The sequence below is a fragment of the Meleagris gallopavo genome, chromosome 2, assembly GCF_000146605.3.
Source record: "Meleagris gallopavo isolate NT-WF06-2002-E0010 breed Aviagen turkey brand Nicholas breeding stock chromosome 2, Turkey_5.1, whole genome shotgun sequence".
NCBI classification, from domain to species: domain Eukaryota; kingdom Metazoa; phylum Chordata; class Aves; order Galliformes; family Phasianidae; genus Meleagris; species Meleagris gallopavo.
In genome coordinates, this window is record NC_015012.2 from 47,504,915 (window position 1) to 47,520,032 (window position 15,118).

At 38.8% G+C, this 15,118-nt stretch overlaps 1 protein-coding gene across 2 annotated transcripts in view; it reads left to right on the plus strand.

The window, feature by feature from the left end:
- Positions 1 to 15,118, plus strand: part of PLEKHG1 (pleckstrin homology and RhoGEF domain containing G1) — a 113,361-nt gene that overhangs the window by 87,291 nt on the left and 10,952 nt on the right. For both annotated transcript variants that reach the window (XM_010707180.3, XM_010707182.3), the window contains 7 exons: positions 7,748 to 7,794; positions 8,245 to 8,395; positions 9,351 to 9,482; positions 11,825 to 12,007; positions 12,092 to 12,187; positions 12,313 to 12,399; positions 14,251 to 14,284. In XM_010707180.3, coding sequence (XP_010705482.1) covers positions 7,748 to 7,794; positions 8,245 to 8,395; positions 9,351 to 9,482; positions 11,825 to 12,007; positions 12,092 to 12,187; positions 12,313 to 12,399; positions 14,251 to 14,284 — 730 coding nt within the window. The remainder of the gene's footprint in view (positions 1 to 7,747; positions 7,795 to 8,244; positions 8,396 to 9,350; positions 9,483 to 11,824; positions 12,008 to 12,091; positions 12,188 to 12,312; positions 12,400 to 14,250; positions 14,285 to 15,118) is intronic.

Sequence of the window (15,118 nt, forward strand, 5' to 3'; positions counted from 1 at the left end):
AAGTAAAATCTCTGTCATGTTTTAGACTTCATCTTGAGTTCAGTATTTCCAGCACCAGCCAATTGTAAAAACAGTCCTAACATATGTATTTAGGACTAACTGGACTACTCTGTTTTGTTCAGTGTTATTGTGGCACAAGGGATTTTATTGGAAAAGGAAATAACGGTATCAGATTAGGGCTGCCATTTCACTGAATTACTTACTTGAATTGAGTTGGAGCAAGTTGCTACTTATCTATCAGCTGATCTTTTCTAAGCACTGGGAGATTTCACTGTATTTTTGCCATGTTGCAGTGGGACTTCTGGCACATTGTTATCGCTCCAAGCATCCTATATTGAATTTAAGAAGAGTGGTAAGGACAAATACAAAGTTTTGTGTGTGGAATGGAATAAACATACCTGTAGATTGGGTCTGGCTGGCTAGTGAACAGTCAGCAGGATCTGGAATCATGGTAGACTACAGAGCATGTCAGCAGTGTGCCCTTGCAGTGAAGGCCAACATTATCTTGCAAGTATGTTAACGTATAATTTGTATTAGCAAAAATACAGTTGGCAGATTTAGATAATTGTTTCTTCCCCTCTATACAGTACTTGTAAGACTGCATAGTACTGTGAATTTTGGTCTTCTGGTACAAGAAACACACTAGGGTGATCCAGCAGGTCTGGAGGCTAGAAAATATAATGTGTAAAGGCTGAAAGAACAGGATTTGTTTAGCTTGAAGAAGACAAGCTAAGCAGAAATATTTGCTGCTGTCTACGGCTACCTATAAAAGAATACAGAGAAGATAAAGCTGAGATTCATTTTTGAAGGAGCATAGAGTAAAAGACAGTGGACACAAGTTGCAACAAGGGAAATTTCAGTGAGATGTGATGACTTTTGGGTTTGCTTTTAACCATGAGAGTGCTTGAACATCAAAATAGACTGCATACATCCTGTAGGATCTCCATCCTTGAATACCAAACTAGATGATCTTTAAGGTCCATTCCAACCAAGATGTTCTATGATATTCAGAACTCCAGTAGAAAAGCAATCTGATCTAACTGGCGCTGCTCTAATACAGACATAGAACACAAAACTTTCAGAATTCCTGCTCAACATAAATTCTCCTATAATTTGCTGATTTTACTGGTGCATTCCAAAGATGAGGGTCCCATTTATTCCTATGGATACTGCAGTAGAGAAAATGTAGGCAGCATTGTCATGCCTTGCTATATCACACAAGTTGTTCTTGTACTGAAGACCATTTGTGAGGCCTTCAGGATATTTATAGATGTCACAATTTGGCGTTCATAGATCTATTTGCCATATTACATGAATGTATGTGTAGTGACTAATGGCTGAGACATGAAATAAAGGTGCTAAAAGTGATAACAGCAAATCCAAGAAAAAGTTGCTCCCTCTGTTGTATTAGCCAGCTGAAAGAAGTTCTCTGATAGACTTTCTGGCCATTAGTTCTAGAATCCATCTGCTTATCATCAATTTCTTGTGCTTTTTGTTCCCTTGTCAAATATTTTTAGAATTTGTATTACTGGCAAGCAACTGCCTGATGGCTCAGAAATTGCTGGAGATTGCAATCCTAATGAGCATTTTTTTAACTTCATCCAGATGAGTGCAAATGCTCAAAAGAAAAATAAAACAATACCACAATACTCCATAGTTCTGTTTTTGGCTGTGAAAATGTCATTACAGTAACTGGTGACTGTCTTAACAGACTCCAGTTGTCCATTCTTTGTTGCTTGTATCTTTTCAGCATTGAGTAGTGGAAATAAAATACCCTTTTTTGGCAATACGCAGTCCTTTAAAGCCTTATGGGATTTCAGCCATTTATTGTTTGATTACTTTGAGTATGACTTGTGCACAGGGATAATATTATACTGAAGTCATAGCTCACAGCTTTAGCTAATGGATGTAGCTCCAGTGGAGCTTCTTAGATGTTTTTAGTGGAACTGTGCTTTGGTTATGCTAGCTCTGACTCTAGTGGCATCTTTTTTCAACCTACTTATTCACTTGTGAATAGCTTAGTTGTTAGGGATTTTGAACGTATAATCAAGCTTTCACTGTAGGTAACATGTTTGCTCTTTGCATTTCATGACAGTCAGTAACTGAATAAAGTAATTGCCGTCTGTTCAGGATTCGTGTGAAATAACACAAAATTGGTTTGCATGAATAGTAGAATAGTTATGGTTAAAGTAAGTGGAGCTTTTTGGAACGAAAATGCTTGCTATTACTGAAAACATCTAGTGAACTTACTATTATAGCATCTAGTTTTGGACCAATTTTGATAGGTTATTTTTTTGAACTTGAATGTGTTACTTGGTTTTGCTTAATAAAATTTGTTGCATAGCTTTTCATACTTCCCTCATGCAGCCAGATACCATTGTCTTTCCTGTGTAAGGCATTCATGTTCAAATAGTAAACAGCCTTGCATCTTTTACTTCTGAGGGAAATACAGTAAGGATTATCAAATCACATTAGCATGCTTTGACAAAAACCCATAATTGTGGATTTGAATATTTATCCTTTATTTTGTTCATTGCTCAAAGTAAATAGCTCCTAAAATGGTAGCTTTTATTTGTTAACAGGCCTTGGCAAGATGTCTTCAGGGTAAATCAGCCACTAACTTAGAATTCACTATCAGTTAAAATAGCCGCACAAAGTTGTAACACAATATAAATATTTTTTAACAACTTACAACATTATACTAATTCCCTCTGTTTCTGATGTTTTTAAATCAGTTGTAACCCATGGATACAATATAGACACAAATGCAGAAGAACAGTTTGGTGTTTGATTGTGTATTACTGCTTTTAACTATCTGAGATACAAAAGAGATGAATAGGTATTTATTTAATCACTGTAGAAGTGCTGCTGCACTGAAATAACCTGCCACTGAGGGTTGCAGTGCACTATGGTAGTTTCTACCAGCCCTTGGACCTTTCTTGTCATTTAGAAGAACTATATTAACTCTAGTATATTAAACATCTTGAAGATCTTTTGCTGATAACTGTAATTGGAGGCTGACAAAAGGTTTCAGAGCAAGCTTCTCTACAGCATAATTATTCATATATAAGTTTGTTTATATGTTTGCTTGCCAATTTGGTCTTTCATTTTTGTAGTAATAATGCCAGTGTTAATTAGAAGATTGATTTCAGTATTCTACAAATTTGCATTTAAGTGAGTAGTTGTAAAGGAAAGCTTAATGCTGGCACATGACTCTTCTCACTCAGCACCTCAGAAATTTAGAACATATGTTTTCTGAAAGACAAACCACCAGCTTTTAACCAAGGGGAGAGGGAGAATGACTCTAATCTAACATCTTATTAATGAAGAGGAGATCTAGGCAATTGGCCTCAGCTTACACTCTCACTCAGCTCATTTTTTCAGTCTCAATTTTATTTTAAAGTGCCTTTTATGGCTATAAAAAAAGCAAAGCAAAGTGCACCAAGAGTTGAGAGGAGATTAGGGATGTAGCCCTGTGCATGGCTCCTTGCTCGGCATGCAGGAGTCACACTGTGAACTGATTGAGCAGCAGGGAGCAAACTATGTATAGCCGGGATCCTGTTGTGCTTGGCTTTGCTCTTCAGGGTGACTTGTAGTAAGAGCAGATAACATTTGGCTTTGGTCTCAGTGTTTTTATCCTCTGCCCTAAAAGCTTTGGGCCTCCAAACTAGAAATGGTCTCTGGAGCAATTCCAGTCTCCCAGCAGAGATGACTTTTAATCTGATTTGAAGATAGCTAAGGTGAATGTAATGACTTTTAGGCTGAGTAAGCATAAGACTGTCCAAAAAAATATCGATGAACATATCTAGTGCTACGCTTACAATGCGAAAGATAGAAATATATTAAATCCATCTCAGTTTTGGTTCTTCTCTTATTTCTGAATACAACACACAGCACTGGATTTAGCCTGCATGGTTTGTGCCCTGATATGCCCCAGTAATTCAAGGCTTTCTCTGGGAAGTCTGCTGTAAAGTAGGTAGCATCAGCCATGCATGCAAACTAGATGACTCTTCTTGAGATGTGGAGGTGCCAGGTAACTAGGCAGCCCATTGGAGAATGGCCATCCTGATTAGAGTGGCTTCCTTCCTCGAGCTGAGGAAGAGCAGTTGTGTGGTTCTTGGCGAGTGAATTATAGGGCATATTTTAGATCAATATGTTTGATTTATTATCAAGTCTCAACTGTCTTTGATTGAGGTGGAGAAGCAAAAAATTCTCTTCTAAATTATGTGACTGCAGGATCAAGCCCAGCCAGCATAGATTCAGGAAATTTAGATCCTGCTTGACCAACCTGATCTCCTTCTATGATTGAGTGACCTGCTTGGTGGATGTGGAAAGGGCTGTTGACACAGTTAATCTAGACTTCAACAGTCTTTGACACTGTCTCCCACTTCTCCTGGAGAAGCTTGGCAGCCCGTGGCCTGAACAGGTACAATCTTTGCTGAATAAAGAACCAGTTGGAGGGCTAGTCCTAGGAAGTGGTGCTAAATGGAGTTAACTCCAGATGATAATCATCACAAGTGGTGCTCCCTAGTGGTCAGTACTGGGGCCTGTCTGAATAATAAATTTATTGATGACCTGAATGAGGGGACTGAGTGCACTCAGTAAGTTTGCCTGGGAGGAAGTGTCAGTCTGCTTGGGAATAGGAAGGTGCTACGGAGGGATCTGGACAGTGTAGGCTGCTGAGCTGAAACCAACAGGATGAAGTCCAACAAGACCAAGTGCTGAGTCCTGCACTTTGTTCACAACAACCCCAGGCAATGCCACAGGCTTGGGGCAGAGTGGCTGGAAGACTGCGTGGAAGGAATGGACATGGGGATGCTGGTTGATGCTCAGCTAAACACAGTGTGCCCAGGTACCCAAGAAGGCCAATGGCATCCTGGCTTGTATGAGAAATAGTACTGCCAGCAGGAGCAGGGAGGTCTCCCCGTACTCAGTGCAGCTGAGCCACACCTCGTTTACTGTATTCAGTTTTGGGCCTCTCAGTACAAGAAAGACATAGAGCATGTTCAGAGAAGAGCAACAAAGCTGGTGAGGGGTCTGGAGCACAAGTCTTATCAGCAGCGGCTGAAGGAGCTGGAGTTGTTTAATTTGGAGGAGGCTCAAGAGAGACCTTATTTCTCTCTACAGTTGCCTGCAGGGAAGCTGTGGTGAGGTGGGGTTTGGCCTGGAAGAAGTATCAAAGAATTACCAAGGTTGGAAAAGACCTCCAAGATCATCCAGTTCAAGCATCCACCTATCACCAATATTTCTCCGCTAAACTATGTCCCTCTAAACATCTAGATGTTTCTTGAATACCTCCAGAAGTGACCCTAGGCAGACTGTTCCAGTGCCTGACCATTCTAGCGGAGAAGTTTTTCCTAATATCCAACCTGAATCATCTCTGGCGCAACTTGAGGCCATTCCCTCTAATCCTATTACTAGTTACCTGGGAGAAGACACCAACCCCCACTTTGCCACAATCGCCTTTCAGATCATTGCAGAGAGCTGAGTATGAATATGTAAATATATGTAAATATATATATTTATATTTTTATATATATATTTATATTTTTTTTTCCACAAAATATTCTGTACTTTGCTTCTGAAATCATTCTGTAAATTGCATTATTCTGTGATTGTAGGCATGGGAATTTATCACAGTTTATACCAGCAAGCCCGTAAATGAAAATTTTATATTAGTCTATGCTACTGGTGGGCAAAAAGCTGGACATGAACCAATAGGCGTGTGCTTGCAGTGCGGAAAGCCAGTAGTATCCTGGGCTGCATTTAAAGAGGATGCCCAGCAGGGAGTGGGAAGGTGTCAACCTTGTCCATGGCAGAGGGTTGGAACTGGATGATCTTTAAAGTCCTTCCAGCCCAAGCTATTTTATAAGTCTATGACTCTATATGCAAAAATATAATAAAATACCTTTCTCCATCTCACTGAATTTCATCACAGTGAAAAGGAGGAAGGTGGCTTCCTAGGCACCCTAACTTTTTATGCGTATTAGCTAATTTGCTAATGATTGTTGTGTCATGTATGCAATGCTCTGAGTTTCATTAGTGCTTGATTTTGCACTGGGACAGTTTGTAGCTGTCACCGCAAGTTCTGGGCTTGAACACTAATAAGTTGTGACAGAGGCTCGTTGTCTTTGCGTGTGGACACAGGGCATATGTAAACTGCCACAAAAACCAGCTGTGACAGCAGAATTAGTTCAGGCATGAAAGACCTAGCTAAATTGTTTCGCTGTATTGTATTAAGACCAAATTTAGTTGATTGATGTCTAAAAGAAGAGCAGCTTAAAGTAATAGTTTGCAGCATCCTAGGAAGTAAATGGGGGTTGTAGTCCCTGAGGAAAACATTCGTTAGAAGTTTACTTGACTAATTTTTTCAAAACAGTTAATACTGAAATCCAGTAAGGAACACTGAAATTAATTACACTGAGGTTTAGTAACACTTTGTTTCATCATGGTCATTGTGAATCGCTGCTCCACTGGAAGAATGAATGGTGCAGTTTGATGTATGAGGGAGGGGGCGAAGGGAACTGCTTCAGCTGCCTCATTCTAATGAATAGCCAAATAAATAAATAAATAAATAAATAAATAAATAAATAAATAAATAAATCCATTCAACAATGAGAAATAAAAGCCTCAGCCTGCATCAACCCTCTCTCCTCATACTCTGCATTGGGCTCTGGATATTCAGAGTTACCACTACTGGGAGGGTACCCAAGGGGCACAGCTATTGTGGGGCAATGGGTCACAGTTTGTCTTGAAGATGCTTCATTTGGAAGGCAGGGTCTTGTTTACCACCAGATGATTGTTTTTTATTAGTTTAGGGCTCAGAAAAGAAATCACTGATTTTAGGATTTCCTTGCAGTTCTGCAGTGCTTTCTTACTCTTTATGACTCCAACTTGCTGCAGAAATTGTGCAGAAATTTCAAATAGAAGCTGATAGGCAGACATAAACTTCAAGCACATGGTAATATTTCTGGAGACTTGTTCTCACATAGGATTAAATGATGATAATTGAGAAAGAATTTTATGCTGAGGAAGAAAGAAAGGAAACTCAAATTCTTCACCTGAGAAGCTTGTCAGCTAAGTGGAGTATTTCTCAGTGATAGGCAAGTGCACAAACCCACCTAAATCTAGTTACAACTTGTTTTAGTAATGACTTCCTGCTTGCATAGAGTCATAATTAACTTGAAAAAAAAAATTACAAAAAATCCTAAAACTTTTGTGGCATCTCATTTTCATGCTTAGACTGTGCTCACACGTGAAAGTATTTATAGTAGTTTGAAAATCGCAGTGAATGTGTCCACAAAACTAGATTTTACAGATGTGTGCTTCAGCACACATAAAACTAGGTACATGCAATTCAGTTCAAGAGAGCATGTGTGTTGTTATTTTCTAAAAGATGCAGAGATTGTCAATGATACATAGTCTGGATTTCAGGTGACATCATAGGGACCATGGAGACTCTGTTACTAGGCCACTTACTTTTTCTCTGTGTAGATTTTCTTGTTTCTTTGGTTGCTTTGGTTTTTTTTCCTCCCTTTTCTCTAAAATTTAAGGAAAATTATCCAGAAAGAAAAAGTGAAATCCAATAACTAGGTCTATGTTAGCTTTAAGAATATTACAGTGAAAGTGGGGAACTCGCTGATCAGGAAGAATGTGTTGCTGTGGTGTCATTGTCTGTGCCTTGCACGTGTGCTAACTGCTGATGTGGCAAAATCTGAATATATGAAAACCTTTCCTCTCCATGCAGAGTGAAGATTTCCATATATATACACAGTACTGCACCAACTATCCAAGGTAGGAGTTCTGGATTCCTTTTCTTCATTTGTCTCTTGGCCAATTAATGTAATGCAGATTATAGTCTACTAAATATATATCTGTCTAAATGTTGTGCCCCCCTTCCATCCTCGTGCAAATTGGAGGGAAGAACAAAGATGTTAGTTTTTTAAACTTGGAAAAACAAAAAAATGAAAGATGCTCACCTATAGTTTTACTCCAATAGATTTTGTCATTCGTTGCTATTACTCCTTAAAAAATGATGGTCTTCTTCTGCAGTGTCCCAGATATTTAATTCCCCATGCTAGAAGAGTGGCTGAATGTCAGAAGGAAAACACTACTGAATATATAAGATAACTTAAAAAAAGAAACAGTGTTTGGATTAGGAACCTGCTGTCCCTTTTTGCAAAGAAAGAAAGAAATAATTCTCAACTTTACTTAGAGTCTTACAAATAGGTATCATGTTTTCAGGTCAGTGGCTGTATTGACAGAATGCATGAGGAACAAGACATTGGCCAAGTTCTTCAGAGAACGGCAAGAAGCACTGCAGCATTCCTTGCCCCTGGGCTCCTATCTCTTGAAGCCTGTCCAGCGAATCCTGAAGTATCACCTACTCTTGCACGTAAGCACCCATTTGAAAAGTATCCCATTTAGGGCTGCTGCACTGCAGTGGTTCCTGCCTCTGATACAAGACTTGATGATTAGAACAGTTCTGGGGTTTTTTAGACACTTTATTTTGGGAGTGTTTGATTTTTACACATGGCAACTCTTTCTGTCTTCATCACTTCATAACATATGCATATGTTTTAGCTGGGGAATGTATGGTAATTATTTTAGACATGTTGAATCAGTATGTGCATCCAAATAGTTACTTTTTTTTTTTTAATTGTCTGTCATTCTGAAGTTGCATGGAAGATTTTTTTTAATGAATAAACAATTTTGTACAAAAAAATATTGTTCCAATATTTTTCCCACATATTTCACTGCTGGGGGTGGTTGAAAGAAGGTATAAGCACATATAAACATCCCTGACTGGTAAGTTTCTTGTGGAGAGAAATGACTGAGGAAGTAGGAACTCCTTCCATATTCAGTGAATTGAATTAAGCAAGTTTCGGAAATTCCTGCTTTATTGTTAACATTTTCCACATATGTTTCCTATTACAGAGTCATGTTCTAGTGAAGTGTAAAGACATTGATCCTTATTTAAAATGTCTGGTGCTTTTCTTCTCTCCAAGTGTAAAGTAATGCGAAGTGTAATTCCATCAGTATTTTGTAAACATGTAGATACATCCTATATTTAAAAAAAGCCATTAAGTGCTGTCTGAAAAGGTCTCTTCCTATAAGTGTGCTGTGCTGTCTTTCTGTGCCTCTGTTTGCATCAGCTGCTGGACTGTCCGTAAAAGCTTTGCACTCTTAGCCATCTTGCGTTAATCAAATTGATAACTGCATGCAATAGAAACAAAGGCAGAAACATTGCATTCAGATAATCACAGTCTGAAGACAAAATATTACAGATAAAACATAGTATTGCATCAATCTGGAAAAAATAATTTAGAAATTATTTTTTCTTGTTGTAGGAGATAGAAAATCACCTTGACAAGGACACTGAGGGCTATGATGTGGTGCTGGATGCCATAGATACAATGCAAAGAGTGGCATGGCACATAAATGACATGAAGAGGAAACATGAACATGCCATCAGGCTTCAGGTGAGTTCCCAGAGATATTTATTGGTGTTTCTGTAAGCTGTTTTTGTCAAGTTATATGCCGTCAGCATTTTTTAGTTTAATCTTTTTCTTTTATCTTTGTCAGTCAAAATTTGAAGTCCCATTGAGTATGCCTGTGGCTGTTTGATCTTAGAAACCATGGTCAAAGCTGCTGCAGGAAAATCTCAGAAATCTCTTCTCTGCAAGCAGCATCCTGTACAGCATTTATTTTGCAGTAATATGGAACTTGAGATAACTTTTCTTTCTTCCTTTCCTCAATTGTACAGCACTGCTGTACAACCCTAGGGCATGTCTTTGTTCAGAAATCCTGTGGTTTCCGATTTCTCCTTTTTGTGCTGATTAATTTTGTTTTGAGACATTTCTTGTGCTTTCGTCTTCAAGTACTTCCCTCTTGGGCTTCTGAAGACTTTTTTTTGTGTGTGTGAAAAATATAAACCTAGAAACACGATAGCTAGGAAAAGGTTAACTTCACTTTGAGTGACAGATTTTTGAGGAGAAAGCAAAAGCTACACTGAATAATTTTTTGTCAAGAGTAAGCTACCTCATAGAATTCTTCCAGATCCATTATTCTGTTTCAAACAGTTTCAAACATCCAAGTGAATTGCCATTTTACATTACACTTTTGTAAACAGTATTTATATTGCTTGAATTTTTTTTAAGTTAATAAAAGATTTTAATAGGTTTATGCCATTCCAGAAATCTGTCTCATGTAATTCTTTTATTCCTTTATGTCTTTTAACATAAACTGTGCCTATTGGCCCTCATTTTTTTGTTTATACATAGGGGGAGTGGGGTTACATTTGATAATGTCTTGCCTGCAGCAGTGTAACCTTTGCCACACATTGCTGGAAATGCATGCTAATGACTTCTACAAACAGTTTGCTATAAATCTGACTAAAGATAACCAGTAATATTTGGCAATAAAGAGGGCTAAATGCTCTTGGAAAAGTGCATATTATAAATTTATTAAGCGGAGCTGGCAAATGTATGAGCTTGTGGAAAACGTTTGTGTTACCCTTTCTAAAAGTAAAATCTGTTTCTGCAGCCACAGGGGGGATAGGTCTTCTGTGAGCTCTCACACTGCCATTGTCTGCAGTTCTGAAAGTACTGCAATAGTGATTCCAGCGCCGAGTCTCCCTGGACACTGGTGAAACTGATTGCTGTGCTACACTCCAACTTATTTACAAGTTCCTTAAGGGACCTTAAAAATGCAACATTTTGTTATGTTTTCGTTTGATTTTGTTTTTTTTAAAGAGTTTTGCATGTAGTCCAAAATGTGCTGCTCTGTGCATTTAGGTTTTCTTCCTGTGTATGCCCTAGGCTGCATTTGGGCTCAAATATACCAGAAAGATTTGTATCTGATGGCTGTAGAAATGTCTTAGAGTCCAGCCCAGAATGAGGAAATCTGTCTGCTTTGCTAATGCTACCCAGGTTAAAGTCCAATGGAAGTTTTAAAAGATTTCCCTACTACAGGTTTAGTCTGCTCTTACTTTGCTGTACTGTGCTGAAATTTTGTATCTGTGCCTCTGACAGAAAAAATGAGCAACTTTAGGAAACAAGAATAGACCTAGCCAAGTAACACAAATTTTTTAAGATGTTCTTAGATGTTTCCCTGTCTCAAATGATAAATAGAATCATAGAATCTCTCAGGTTGGAAAAGACCTTAAAGATCATCAAGTCCAACCACGACCTAACCATACTACCCTAACAACCTTCTGCTAAATCGTGTCCCTGAGCACCACATCCAAACGGTTTTTAAACACATCCAGGAGTGGTGATTCAACCACCTCCCTGGGAAGCCTATTCCAGTGCTTAACAACCCTTTCCGTAAGGAAATTTTTCCTGATATCTAACCTAAACTTACACTGGCACAACTTAAGGCAATAAGGAGAGAAATATCTATGTTACGTCTACAGATCATTACAAATGCAAATGAATCTTGCCATCTTTAAACAATCAGTTGACCAAATCACTTCTGGACTTTTGGTTGTCCGAGAAACATCTCCACAACAATTCCCAGGGGCATCTGCTCTTGTGAGCCTATCAGACACAGAGATACAGGCAGCCCTGGAAAACTCCAGGCTCTTCACTGTGTTCCCACATAATCAGGATTCAGGAGGGCACGCTTTAGTCTGTGCTTAGCATCAGGTGTGCAAGCACCTGGCTGTGATTTGCACCTAACCCAATAACCTCAGCACCAGCTGACTCTGTGCTGTTGAGTGTTATATAGGAGAGCAGGAATGGCCTCAGCAGATTGATCTTTGAATCTATTTATGTAAAAGCACTGATATGCATGTCGATTGTTCTCCTTTGATCTGTTGCAGGAGATACAGAGTTTGCTCACCAACTGGAAAGGGCCAGATCTCACTAGTTACGGAGAGCTGGTTCTAGAGGGAACGTTTCGCATTCAGCGAGCCAAAAATGAGCGCACGCTGTTCCTCTTTGACAAGCTGCTGCTAATCACGAAAAAGAGAGATGAGATGTTTGCATACAAAGCTCACATACTGGTATGTCAGAGAGCAGATTATCGTGTGCTGTCTCTCAGCCTCTGAAACTTGTATGATTGGCAGTGCTGCATCTCTCTGTTACAGTGTGGGAATCTTATGCTGGTTGAAGTAATACCGAAGGAACCACTCAGCTTCAGTGTCTTCCACTATAAAAATCCCAAGATGCAACATACTGTCCAGGTATGAGAGAAAACTCCTTGCCCACTGCATAGCCCGATTGATACCCATATGCTATGCCTGACCCTGCATAGTGCAGGAATGCTCTTTCTTGTGGTGCTGATTTTTTTTAATTTTATTTTGATCAGGCAAAATCACAGCAAGACAAACGGCTTTGGATTCTTCACTTGAAAAGGTTAATTCTAGAAAATCATCCTGCTAAAATTCCCGCCAAGGTAAAAATAATAAGTAGATATATAAAACTCAACTCCTTGAATGTGCATATGTAGCACATGGCAGTTTTGTTAGCTGCAAGATGAGTTGCAATTTGGAGAAAATTTAAACTCTCGAATATTGATATGTTCTTTTCTTATATCTTTGAAAGTCCCTAAAAATTAATGGAAAGATTCCACTAAAAGCATTTAACTGGGGTTGGTACGTGAGTAGAAGAATTCAACCCAGTTAGCAGCATTACTGTCCACATCAGGATTTGCCCACTAAGACATGAGTAACAGCAGTGCAGTGTCAAAAAGCTCTATTGGAAAAGCATACCTTGGCTTGAAACTGCCTGTTCGCATGACACTGAGGTGTGCTAATTGCAGCATGTGTAGACATTGCCAAGCTAGTTTGAATCTGTCCTGGTTAGATAGCGTAGCAGCGAAGGCATTTACAGCATGTGCTTCGCTTTGCAAATGCACACACCCAACTGAGCCCTGCATCTTTAGCTGGGACACCTAGGCCTTTTTTTTGTGAGCCAGGAAGTGTTATGACAGAGAAAACAATGCACAGTTCTGCATTTTCTCATAGTTGTCTGATACCTACAGGTATAGTCTTCATAGCTGTAATGCCTGCAAGTAGGGAAATCTGGTCCTTTTATTTATCAAATCCTGTCTTAGACCTCTGGGTGATGTTTCCCAGTGTAACTTATTGCATCTTCACACTATTCAGAGTTAACTCCATCCGTGACTCACGGTAATGACTCCAGTTAGAAGCAAGATTTTATTTCTGATATTTTTTTTGACCAAATTTCTCTTTACTATTTTCACTCATTTTTATGCTGTAATGACTAAGTGTTACCTGTGACCGGAATACACAGAGGTGTATTAAGTAACATTTTCAACAATTAAACAAAAGGAGAGTTAATGAGGAAGAAGTCATAGCAATTGCATTTTGTATTTCTTCTTATATATTGTTCGACAGATGTCACTGAAGATATAATGATTACGTTGGTATTCATGTTTGCAGTGTAAATATTTTTTGCTATCTATATGATTGCAAAAAGAAATGCTTCAGCATGACTTCATATATCTTATATAACTTTTGTGTATTTTTTTCTCCATGGATTTTTTTATCAATGGAAAAAAATTACCTCATAACGCCATTTTCAGCTCTGAGAAATAATTTCTTTTGAGGAAGAAAAAAAAAACCTGACCCAGTAAATCTCTGAGATCTGCAAATGTTTTGGCAAATTTGTGCTTGCTATTCATGAGACTTCTCTGCCTGGCTTTTGAGGGATTTAATAGTAGTCCACACGTGACACCTGGTGGAAAATCACTGAACTACACTCAGAGAAGATCAAACACGTTAACTCATCGTTACTATATTTCAGTTTATTTTCTTTCTGGCTGATGCACCTGATAAAACCCAACTTATTTTCCTTAAAGAAAAAGGTAGTTTTTGGTGGCTGAAATCTACTTGTATGCATCACCACCTCCTTCAGAAATTCCCCATCTCAATGGGTACCGTGGGTACACGGTCCTCCCTTTCCACTGCCAGAGTGGAGGCAGACTTGCCATGTGCAGCAACAGCAGGTTTTTTTGTGATGCTCTGAAGATAAACTCCAGTAAGCTCCTGCCTTCAAAATTCTTCTCAATGTATGTAAGGTGTGAAGCATAAAAACCAGGAGAAAATGGCAATGCCAGCAGTATTTCTTAGTTCAAAAATTGAACTTAATTGTCTGAAAAAAACAAAACAAAACAAAATAAAAAACCCTGAAATTTGTAACTTTCAACATAATAAATCCTTCAATTTGTAGTTTATCTTTTTCAATTTTCCTTTTTTTATTTGTTTGTGTTTTTCTCTTTCAGGCCAAACAGGCAATTCTAGAAATGGATGCCATACGTAAGTTGATTGTCTTTTGCTTTCATTTTAAAAAATGAACAAAACTGCCTTCAAAACCTCAGCTTTGAATGTTGTTTCCATCTGAAATGAGAGACGGTCATGTTTACATTTCCTGAATTATGACTTTGGTGGGAAAAAATAAAAAATGTTTGCAGACCCTTTGGGACTCTCTGGGCACTGCATTCTTCATCCAACAAGTTATGTCTCATGATTAAAAAGGAAGAGGCAGATTAGACCTTCTATAAATACTGGTTATTCTGTTTTTCTTATTCCATGCTGACTAAATGCATGGTCTTTCCTGCTTCTGTGGCATAAATTCATTCTGGCTGGAGCCCACTGAATAAAAAATGCAGACCTATGTACATATTGCTGGTATGACTTTCTTATGTTGGCAGACCTGCTGCTGAAGTGCACAGACTTAAATGGGAGTCCAGCAGGGGCACTCAGTATGGGCTGCCTGTGCTGGCTGCCCTGCCATCCGAGTGGTTGGGCTTGTGGCTGTGATGGAAACTAACTGCATCTATGGTGCAGTCACAAGAAAGTTTCATGCTGGGACCCAGCAATCTAGTGCTTTACACATGTTTGACTGAAGAGTTTATCCGCCTGCCAGAGGAGTCAGGGTTCAGGAGAGCACACAATGCTGATGCTGCATGCTCTGAATCCAGCTCCCTCTGCACTGGCCTTTCTGTTGCACCTCTTTGCTGCCTTTCGTGCTTTTGTGTTAGATCTTTTTGTTGCAGCCATTCCTGGCAACAAAGGGAAATGAGAACAATAATCTTACACTGGAAGTGCTTGAATCATGGAGTAAAGAAGCCTTGTTATTTATTTACATAA